Here is an 11,705-nt window from a genome sequence, read left to right on the forward strand (position 1 = left end):
GTGAGTTCGAGCCCCGTGTCTGACTCTGTGCTGACAGCTCAGAGCCTGGAGCCTGCTTTGGATTCTGTGTCTCCCTCTCTCTTGGCCCCTCCCCCACTCAGACTCTGTCTCTCTCTCAAAAATAAATAAACATTAAAAAATTTTAAAAAAAGAGTAACTACACAATAAAAGAAACTTCATGTGCTACCCTAGGACTGAGGAAGAGTACCCAAGGAAGGACAAACTTGGAAGGGGTCCCGCTCTTCAAGGATGGTATAAACCTCATAGAAAAGGTGGAGTTGTAGCTTACTGGATGGCAGAGACATTCGGTGGTTTGTCCAGGCCAGAGCTGGTCTGCAGTCACCAGGCAAGCAGGAAGCAACCATCTGGTGCAGCCAGCTGCAGCTGGTGGCTGGGTATGAAGCCATGCAGAGGGAATCTGGGTGCTGGTGTTGGTGGGGGAGGTCACCACAGGGTGATCACCAGGTCAGGATGGGGCTACAAGGCCACAAAGAATGCATGTTCTGGGCACCTAGCTGGGGCCAGGCATGGCCAGATGTTCTCAGATCCATGCTGCTGACTGTGAAGCTGCTAGAACCAGAAAGGGGAAGCCCCTTTCTCTCATTGTGTTCCTTCAGCACTTTCCACTGAGAAAGCTTAATGTTATACTTGCTGTAAAGGAGAAAGGCTGAAAGGAATTCAACCCACTATTATAGATCAGATACTGAAGGGTGAACTTGGAGCTGAGAGGCAATCAGTTGATAACTGGCACAACAGATCCACCTTATTGAAGTAGAAAGAGTGAGACTGGAAGTCAGGATACCTGGACTTCACCTGTGACCTTAAGCTTGTCCCTTTTCCTCCAGGACCTCAATTTCCCTTGTGTTAAATGAGAGGAGTTAGTTGGGTGAGAAGATGTCTGTTTCTTTCTGATCTAAGGACAACTGACTATAACTGTGTGGGTAGTTATGTCTGTAAATGCTGACAGAACTAAGAGCCTACTCCAAGCTGACCATACACTGCCTCCCTGACTCCTGTAGTTACCCAGAACATGGGCAAGCAGTGTCAACCCCCATCTGGGTCAGGGCTTCCCCGTCCAGAGGCTGTGCCTGGTGGCGCAAGAGTCTGCAACCCACTGTCTCTATAGCACTGTCTCCATCTAACTCTCCCATGGTGGGAGAATCAACAGAGGGGGCGGTGATGTCAATGGAGGGAGTGAGCTACCTTGTAGTGCATTTTCTCATCAAAATTTAGTATTTGAAGAGAACTTAGTGGCCTTCTAGTTCTCTTGTCTGCTCGGTGGTGGAATGCCTTCCACACAACCACTGCCAACCATAGAAATAATTTAACCTTCATTAATGCTGGTAAATTATCATCATCACCATTCTCTTTGTCATCACCACCATCATCTCAATCACCTCCATCACCATCATCATCTCTATCACTCTCATCACCATCATCATCATTACCATCAACACCACCATCATCTCAATCACCTCCATCACCATCATCATCTCAGTCACTTTCATCACCATCATCATCATTACCGTCATCACCACCATCATCTCAATCACCACCATCATCATCATCATCTCAATCACTTCCATCAGCATCAGCATCATTACCATCATTACCACCATCATCTCAATCACCACCATCATCTCAATCACCACCATCACCATCACCATCATTACCATCATCACCACCATCATCTCAATCACCTCCATCACCATCATCATCTCAATCACCTCCATCACCATCATCATCATTACTGTCATCACCACCATCATCTCAATCACCACCATCACCATCACCATCATTACCATCATCACCACCATGATCTCAATCACCTCCATCACCATCATCATCTCAATCACCTCCATCACCATCATCATCTCAATCACCTCCATCATCATCATCATCTCAATCACCTCCATCACCATCATCATCTCAATCACCTCCATCACCATCATCATCTCAATCACCTCCATCACCATCATCATCTCAATCAACTCCATCACCATCATCATCTCAATCACTTTCATCACCATCATCATCATTACCATCAACACCACCATCATCTCAATCACCTCCATCACCATCATCATCTCAATCACCTCCATCACCATCATCATCATTACCATCATCACCACCATCATCTCAATCACCACCATCATCATCATCATCTCAATCACTTCCATCACCATCATCATTACCATCATTACCACCATCATCTCAATCACCTCCATCACCATCATCATCTCAATCACCTCCATCACCATCATCATCTCAATCACCTCCATCACCACCATCATCTCAATCACCTCCATCACCATCATCATCATTACCATCATCACCACCATCATCTCAATCACCTCCATCACCATCATCATCACCATCATCACCACCATCATCTCAATCATCTCCATCACCATCATCATCACCATCATCACCACCATCATCTCCGTCACCTCCATCACCATTGTTACCACCATTGTTATCATCATTACCATTATCATCATTACCGTTCTCCTTTGCACCATCATCATCTCCATCACCTCTGTCACCATCATCATCACTAGCACCACCACCACCATTATCATCATCTCCAACATCACCACCACCCTCACCATCATCATCACTGCCACTTACTGAGTACCTTCTAAGGGGTAGGGCCCATAGGCACAGTGTTTGGCATTTCACATACTCTGTTGAACAATCCGGTGTGATAGGTGTTGGTTCTAACTTATGGATGAGGAAACTGAAGCTCAGAGAGGTAAAAGTGGCCTAAGGCAGCAAAGATAACCAGCAGAAAAGGCAGGATGATCTGAATTCAGGTTTTTACGTTTCTGAAAGCTGACCTCTGCCTATTCTACCTCACAGCTCTGAGAGCTGACCTCTGCTGTGCACCTTCAGTGTGGGGGGCTGCCAAGGAGCCACTCCATCTTCAGCCAGTGGAGATGGCTGTCCGTGGCCTCACTCGTTGGTCCTGGTTCTGACTTGGCTGCAGAACGTGCCCAACTTCAAGTCCACGTGAAAGCCCGTCTGAAGTTGGAGGTGGGATCTTGTATCCTCCTGGGCCTCCTCTTTTTTAGGATGTACATTCCATTCCTTCAGTTACTCCATGTGTGAATGACCCCTTGCTTCTCATGCCCTGCTCGGCCCCACCCTGGTCCTCCCGAACTTCCGTGATCCCTCCTCCTCCACAGCCTCAGTGGCCCCACTCCCCAAGAGCTACGGCGATCTGAAAGCACGAATCAGACCACACCACCCTCCTGCTCAAAACTCTGCAATGAATCCCCTCAACATTGAAAGGAAACCCCAACTTCCGCCTGGCCTGCAGACCCCAAAGGGTCCTCCTTCTGCTGAGTCCTCACACCTGTCTCCTCCCGCCCTCCCCCACCTGCTGTGCTCCCAGCACACGGACCTCTCCACTGTCCTCACACTCACCACACTCACTTCTATTGCAGGGTCTTTGCACCTGCTGCTCCCTGTGACTGGCTCATTCTCCCGACAATGATCACAACAGTCATTCTCTCACTTTCTTCGGGTGTCTGCTCGAGTATCACCTCCTCAGAGAGGCCTTCCCTGACCACCCGCTCCAGTGCAGCCCCTCCTCTCTAGTCTCTCCATGCTCATTGCTTTCTAACATGCAGTTGTGTGACCATTATCTGTCTTTCCTACCAGAATGCAAGCTCCAGGAACGCAGGGATTTTGTCCACCTTTTCACCTCTCCATCTCCAAGCACCTAGAAGAGCACTTAATACGTAGTAGGATTCTAATAAATATTTCTTTGATTGATTAATTGATTCATCAATATGACCTTGTTCCCATGCCCTTCTCAGCTTGGAGGCCCTGCCTTTAGGCCACGCTCAGCTTATCCGTGAGCCTCTTGAAGTGTGCCTCTGATGGTTCAAGGGCCTGAGCCTCCCGGTTGAACAGAGTTCTCTCCTCCCTTTTCCTAGATTCCGTATCTCTATTTACATGGCCTAAAAAGTGGCAGGATGTGCACAGATGAATGCTGCCTTTAAAGTCAGATAGAATGAGGTTCAAGTCTCAGCTCTGCCACTTACCAGCTCTTTATTACTTAGCTTTCCTGAGCTTCTGTTTTCTTTTGTGTAAAATGGTACTAATAATACCAACCATGTGAACTTGTGAGGACAGAGAGCTAACGTGAGTACATGGTACAGAGTAAGCCTTTGGAGCAGAGACTATCACTACTGTTCTTGTTATTACTAAACTGACCAGGTTTGGGGGCCCTCCCTCCATCTCACAGGCAGGGCCTTGGTTGGGACGGGGCTGGATGGGGCAGGTGACACGAGAGGTATATCACTTCATGGGCTCACCCTGAGCTCTCAGTCAGTCCCGTCTCAAGGCCTGTCTCCCTCCTCTGTTCCCGAGCTGCTGATTTATTTTGCACTGCATGTTTAATTCACTAGGGCATATGAAATCCCATCGCGTGAGTCTCAGTCTGCAGGTCTGGCCCGTGGAGATTTTCTCTCCCACCTTTGGTCCAACACGCTTTCCTTCCAAGAGTCTGTCATCTGCAAAACTGTCGGTGGAGGGACTGCCAGTGGTGCTGTGGTTCTCTGGCTCCCTGATGGACCGAAAGCTCCCAGGAGGCAGCTGCCGCCTCAGTAGATGTTCTCCCAGAAAGCCCCGGGCCCGGCCCAGAGGGCCACGCCAGGATCCAAGCGATGCGTCAACAGCATGAGTCGGGGGGCGGGGGGGGGGGGAGTGCTGTTCCATGAGTTCGTAATTCAGATGAAACGACGTTGGACTGTGAAGCCATTGGAATAGCCTGTGTCCTCTGGCCACTGGAGAGACTGAGGAAGCAAGATTGAGCCAGTGTGCAAACAGAGTCAGTATATCCCAGTCCGTTTTCATGTGGAGAGACCTAAGGCCCAGAAGCAGGAAGTGTCTTACCCAGGGACACAGCAAATTTTTGACAGAGCCAGGAGTGACTGGGACCCCTTACTGGCCCCCTCCTCCCCCACTCTACCCCTTGTGGAAGCCTGAGCCTGGGGCTGGGCTGGGCTCACGCTCCTGGGTCATCCCAGCCTGGGTGCGTCTGTCTCTGCTGTGTGTTTGTGAAGGGAGCCCTTTAGCCACATCTGGCACCAAGTGAGGCACTTAATCATGGACTCCTCTGATCCTTTCAGGACGATCCTCATTTTACAGATGGGAACTGAGGCCCAGAGCGGGCAGCTGACTTGCCTGGGGTCTCACAGCTGGTGAGTGAGAGCCCCACAACCCACTTCTCCTGCCTGATGGCTTTTCATAGCCTTGGCCAGCTGCTGACATCCCATCTCACGCTTGCCTGATTATCGCTCATGCCCGGTGTAAGGAGGGTCTAGGAGAGTAGGGCTCTCTGCCTGTATTGTCCCTTCAGTATCCCCAGCACCCAGTGTATGGCAGGGGTTCGACATTGCATTTAAATAAACGAAGGAAGTTTCTGAATTCCTTTCAACTCCGTGACTGAGAGGGTCTGAGACCCCAACCCTAGCTCCCCAGACAGTGATGGGCACGGACTCTGCTCCTCCCTCCTGACCTTGACCTGCCGGGTGTGTTGGTACCTGGCCTTCTCTCCATCGGTGCCCCGGCCCCAAGTCTCCTCCTGGTGTCCTGCCTTGTTCCCCCGTGCCACGTCTCCCTCTCCTGATGCTTTTCTCCTAAAACCCAGTTCCCTGACCTGACCCCCGCTCTCTTCCTGACCTCAGCGGCTAACACAGGCTCCTAGAGCCTTGACACTAGTCTTGCTTCTTCTGACCTTGCCCCTGATTTACCCTCTGACCAAACCTGAACTTGCCCTTTGTAATCCTGCAAAGGGAAGGGCAGAGATACAGGGCATCCCTCCCCGATCCACCAGCCCCCCACCCTGGGACTTACTGAAGGCTCAGATGTAGCCTGACTAACAGCTGCTGGAGGCCAGTCCCAGCCAGACCGTAAAACTCAGGCTCGTGCACCCGATGGGGCTCTCTGCAGACTCAGCCACTCTAAACAGACCCTGACAAGTTCAGTGTGGTCTGAGATTCAGGGCCTTCTGGCTCCTGGGCTGACCCCCTGTGGCTGGGATCAGGTGTCAGGGACCCCAGGAGGGGGCAGGGCCACTCCAGCAGCTTCTCTACCCAGCACCGGGGCGCCCCAACGTGGCCCTCCCCAGCTCAGAGACTCACAGGGCTGGCAGGACCCCCAGAGAGCCTCCGCTCCAGGCCCCCAAGTGTGCATATGGGCACACGGAGGAGGAGCACTGGCCTTGATGTCTCTGAACTGAAAAGCACCAGAGGGGAGGGGATCATCCCACAGGCCTGGTCCCCAGGAAGGTGGGCACAGAGGGGACCCTCCCAGAGTCTCCAGCTCTCCTCCCTCCATCCCTGGCATTTTTCTGGGTGGGGTTTGGGGGTCCCTAGGGTGTGCTTTGCCTGCAGCCCTCCCATCCACCAGGGCCATGTTGAGGTAGATGTGGGGGTTCCCCATCAGTGGAGCTAAGGGAGGGCTGGCGGCGGTCAGGTGGCAGGACATTGATGCTGGGTCCTTGTTGAGGTTCTGGGGAAGAGGGCCACGCTGCTTTTCCACATCCAGTGCTGGCATAACCGAGTTCAGCGTCTCCTGGGACTTGGGGGATGAATGACGCCAATGGTCTCTTAACAGCCTCATGAGGGTTAATAACCCACCCATTGGGGTTATTAGCTTTGTCTTATGGATGGAGAAATCAAGGTCCAGAAAGACAGGCCTTGGCAAAGCTCACACTGAACGAGACTACAGAAGCCCAGGCTACCCAGCTCCCTGTTTCCAGAGCCTTCTGCCCTTCCTTCCGGAATCAGTTTCCTCAGGGATGCCAGAGATCATCTGGTCTGATGGCTCTTCATGGCTGGGCTGAGCTAGAACCCTGGAGACCCCTGCCGAGCCCCCTTCTGACTGCCTCCTGCCTGCTCCCCTAGGCTTCAGGCCCTCCCTCAGGACTCTCAGGCATGCGTCTCTGAGACAGTTTCTTCCTCATGGCATCCCAGCCTTCAAAGAAGCCCTATAAAGAAGGAAAAAGATGGTTAGCCCCTCATGTGGGATAAAGTAGGCAAGCTGGAGGGCTGAGTCACGGTGAAGGCTAGGTCAGGGCCAACGCTGAGGCTTGGCATGAATGACTGCATTTACCTTTAATCAGCAAGGAACCAGCGTTCAAAACGAAGGCAGAGAGCAGGAGAGGGGAGTGATGGGGTTAGGAAGCAGGTCAAGTTCAGAGAAAGGATCAGATAAGGGTCAGGTTTAGGATTAGAGTCAAAACCAGGGAAGTATTAGGATGAGGTTCCGGGTCAAAATCCAAAAGGTAAAGTCAGGGTCACTTTAGATTAGTCTAATTAGGGGTCATGGTCGACATTCTCATGGAGACTGGTTTGGGATCCAAGTCTGAGCATGAGAGCCAGAGGCTGGGTCAGTTTGGGGGGTGGGTTGAGGGTTCAGGGTGAAGGCCAAAAGGAAGTAGGTCGATCATGAGAGTGGATTTGAGGTCAGACCAGGGTCAGGGTCCACGGTGAGGGGGAGCCAGGCGAGGCCCTGGCGAGGGGGCCCGGCTGGCCTGGGGCCCTGCACCTCGTACTCCTGCTTGAAGCCATAGCCCTCGGCCGTCTTCATCTGGTTGATGTGCTGCAGGAGGTCCGCCACGCGCACTGCGGGGTGCAGCTGCCCCGTGTGATATGGGGAGCCCTTCCGGCCACACGGACGCCGCGGTGAGCCCCCCAGGAGGCTGCTGGCCTCAGTGACCCCACCACTGCGCTGGTCTCCTGCAGTCAGAGAAAGGACAGGGGGTCCCTGACGCGCACAGCCCCCAGGCTGGGGAATGCCAGACAGACTCGGGGATGGGGGAGGGGCGGGGGAGCATGGCCAACAGGGAGGCTGTTCCCTGGGGCCGAGCAGCCTGGCTGGGCCCACGCGGCGCACCCCTGGGCAAGTCCCTTCCCTCCTGCCTCGGTTTTTCCGGCTGTAAAATGAGCGCGTTGGGTCACGTGACCTCGGAGGGCCCTATTGGCCCAGCCCCGCCTGCTGGGATCCTGGGCTCCCCTGACTCCATCCTGTGGCTCCCCAGCCCAGACCACCCCTCTGTGACCTCACCACACTGCCTGCAGGGGGCAGCGCTCAGCAGAGCCCAGGAGAGTACCCCCCCTCCCCTTCTTCCAGGGAACAATCTGGAACAATTGGCAACTCCCAGTAATTACCCCCATTCAAAGACAAGCAAATGCTGAAATTAGCTGCCTCTGCTACCCCTTCTGCAGATCGACACGAGGCACCTGAATAGAGGCGTTTCTCCTGCGCAAGCATTTCCATTGTCAGCTTGTGCAGCGGCCTCAGCCAATCCGGGAACAGGTCGAGGGGTTCACAGCGACACACACACACACACACACACACCCAGGGAAAACTATCCCCTCCCCCCAGGCCCACCCACTGCCTGCTCTCCCAGTCAGCCTCCCCCAGGACACGCGTCCCACCATGGTCCCCCAGATCAGGTCGCAGGACTGAGTGAAGTGCCCCATTCACTCGGCACTCACTTGGCCGACACCCGCCTCTGGGCACTCGCTTGTGCATTCGTGGGACTCAGCTTATGTTGTTTCTCTTCTCAGGGATCACAGTCCTGAGCTGCCTGTTAGCCAAGATTTGAAAGCAGTTTTTCATGTACTTTGTGCTGTTTTTCGTTGCTGACAGTGGGAAGGAAGCCACCTGTCACCCCATCATGGCCAGAAGCGCCACGGAGGCTTGGAAACAAGTGACTTGCCCAATGTAGTGTCGCAAAGTCTCTTCCGGAGAACACTACTGACACAAGATGATGCGGCGGGTCGTCCATCTACGACATAAACAAAATATGTATGTGTTCAGTTTTTTTGAAAAGTGAGTTCGGGAGATTTTGATGGAAACAAAATTAAACAGGTCTTTTCTCTGCAGGACATTTCAGGACTTTGAACACGCTTATGTCCATTGTGAACCTCCATGAGGAGGATGGGAGTGTGTGCTCCTGGGAAGGGTACTCGCCCTTTCTGAACCACCGTTTTCACATATGCCAAAGGGGATAAAGTCCTTACTATCCAATAGAGATTTTGTAATTATTAAATGGCACGATGCCTGAGAAATGCCCCGTTTACTGTTGGCACATGGTGAGTGCCCACAGAATCTACTGAGAAGTCAGACATCCCCTGAGTCCCGAAAGCTGGGGGCCACTTCTTGAGGAAAGAGGAAGCCAGCCAGAGGGGGGCTTGACCTGACTTTCATCCGTCTTCGTGTGACGGTTTGGACCAGGATGTGAAAGGCAGCATCGGTGGAGAGAGGATCCGGAAGAGGCGACTGTAGCCAACATGTAAGACGTGCGCTCAGATTTCGGGAGAGAATTGTTTCCTGCTCAGAGAACGCTCAGGACCTCCAAAAGCAGGGCTGCGGAGACAAAGGATCACGCATGCTCTTTATGGAAGCTGAGCTGACAGCCCTAGGGAGAGCTCTCCAGGTGGAGGAAGGGGAGGTGTGAGAGCTCCCTGGAGGGTCGGCAGCTCTCAGCGTGGGACCAACACGAGCTCAGGGCCGCTGAGCATAAGCAAATAGCACCACCTGGTCATGGTAATGTCAGGGGGCCAGAGCAAATCTGGGCAGCTTCCGGGCGGAGTCCAAAGACAACACAAGCCCGCAGATACAAATACAAATGCAAATACAGTCAGCGGCCTGGCCAGGACTGTACAGGATGACGCTGCCCTTGGCCTTGCATACCCGGAGCCCAGGACGATGGGCTCTCTCCCCTAACAACACAGAGAAGAGACACAGCACCAGGATTCACACCCCGGACGGTGGCGCTGTGGGGTCCTGTGGCCTATCAGGTTTCCCTGGTCCCGCTCCCTGATAAAGGAGCATTTGTGGCAACGAAAGAAACAGGCACTTTTGTGGCAAACCGTCTGGGTGGAACCCACTGGTACCCGTCCGAATCAAGAGCTCAGGATGGTTGGGGCCCAGAAGGAGAACCCCAGAGAGCTTTTCTAGGCAGTGCTTTGGGGGCAGTGGGGCTCCAAAGTTAGTGTGGGAAGTTTCCAGCAAGCCCCCTCCGGCCAGCCTGCCACTACCTGCCCGATAGGGTAAACCGCTTTTGTAAATAGATAAACTTTTAGTTTTGCCGTTGATTTAGATTTACAGAAGAGTTGCAGAGAGCACAGAGTTCCCATGACTCCAGACCCAATTCTCCATTATTAACATTCTTCCAAATGGTGTATTTGTTACAAATAATGAACCAATATGGATACATTATTATTTAAAAAAATTTTTTTTTAATGTTTATTTATCTTTGAGAGAGAAAGAGAGTGTGAGCAAGGGAGGGGCAGAGAGAGAGAGAGAGAGAGAGGGAGACATAGAATCCAACTCAGGCTCCAGGCTCTGAGCTGTCAGCACAGAGCTTGACATGGGGCTCGAACTCAGACTGCAAGCTCATGACCTGAACCAAAGTCAGACGCTTAATCGACAGCCACACAGGTGTCCCTGGATACATTATGATTAACTAAAGTCTATACTTTATTATTCCTTCATTTTTACCTGGTGTCCTTTCTACTGTTCCAGGATCCCACAGATGATACCATATTACATTTAGTTACCATGGCTACTTGGGTTCCTCTTGGCTGTGACATTCCTCATTTTGATGAACTTAATTAAAAAAAACAAAAATTTAAAGTAGGCTTTGTGCCTAGTGTGGAGCCCAAGGCAGGGCTTGAACTCATGACCCTGAGATCAAGACCTGAGCTGAGATTGAGAGTTGTCCGCTTAACCAACTGAGCCACCCAGGTGCCCCTGAACTTAAGGGTTTTGAAGATTACTGGTCAGATAATGTGTAGGATGTCTCTCAAGTGGGATTGCAATATAAAATAAAGAAAAATTGAGATATAATTCACATACCGTAAGATGCATCCTTTTAATGTGTACATTTCGGTGGTTCTCAGTATATTCGCAGGTTGTGAAACCATCACTGCCAATTCTAGAACATTTTCATCACCCCAGAAAGAATCCCAGTATGCACTAGAAGTCAGTTGCCATTCCCTCCTCCCCCAGCCCCTGGCAACTGCTAAGCTACTTTCTGTTTCTATGGATCTGCCCTTCCTGGACATTTCGTATAAAACTGGTCATGCAATATCTTTTCTCTGTGATTGACTTCTTTCACTCAGCATATTGTCGCCAAGGTTCATCCGTGTTGTAGCGCGTACAGGACTTCATTTATGTCTATTTTATTTTATACGTTTATTTATTTATTTATTTTGAGTGGGGGGAAGGGCAGAGGGAGAGAGAATCCCAAGTTAGGCTCTGCACTGTCAGCGCAGAGCCTGACACGGGGCTCGATCTCCCGAACCGCAAGTTCATGACCTGAGCGGAAACCAAGAGTTGGACGCTTAACTGACTGAGCCACCCAGGTGCCCCAGGACTTCGTTTAAAAAACAATTGTTAATTGTGGCAAAATATACATAGCATAAAATGTATCTTAACCGTTTTTCAGTGCATGGTTCGGTAGTGTTGTGCAATCAATTTCCAAAACTTTTTCATCGTGCGACACTGATATTAAACATTAAACAACCATTCCCCCTTCCCCCTTCCCTGAGACCATGGCCACAACCATTCTGCTTTCTGTTTCTGTGAATTTGGTTTCTCTAGATACTTCACACCAATGGAATCGTACAGAATCTTTTCTTTTTTTCTTTTTTTGGGGGGGTGGGGTGGGGGACTGG

The 11,705-nt window shown here is 51.6% G+C and overlaps 1 protein-coding gene across 1 annotated transcript; it reads right to left on the reverse strand.

Annotated features, from left to right (window-relative positions):
- Positions 1-7,111: 7,111 nt before the first annotated feature.
- LOC123599948 (receptor-type tyrosine-protein phosphatase U-like) lies at positions 7,112-9,903 on the reverse strand. Its single transcript, XM_045482402.1, has 2 exons — positions 8,517-9,903; positions 7,112-7,754 (listed from the first exon to the last, which is right to left on the reverse strand). Exons 1-2 carry the CDS (start codon positions 8,551-8,553, stop codon positions 7,462-7,464), a joined length of 330 nt encoding a protein of 109 aa, XP_045338358.1. The 5' UTR covers positions 8,554-9,903; the 3' UTR covers positions 7,112-7,461.
- Positions 9,904-11,705: the final 1,802 nt, after the last annotated feature.

This window comes from Leopardus geoffroyi, chromosome C1 (assembly GCF_018350155.1).
Source record: "Leopardus geoffroyi isolate Oge1 chromosome C1, O.geoffroyi_Oge1_pat1.0, whole genome shotgun sequence".
Taxonomy (NCBI): domain Eukaryota; kingdom Metazoa; phylum Chordata; class Mammalia; order Carnivora; family Felidae; genus Leopardus; species Leopardus geoffroyi.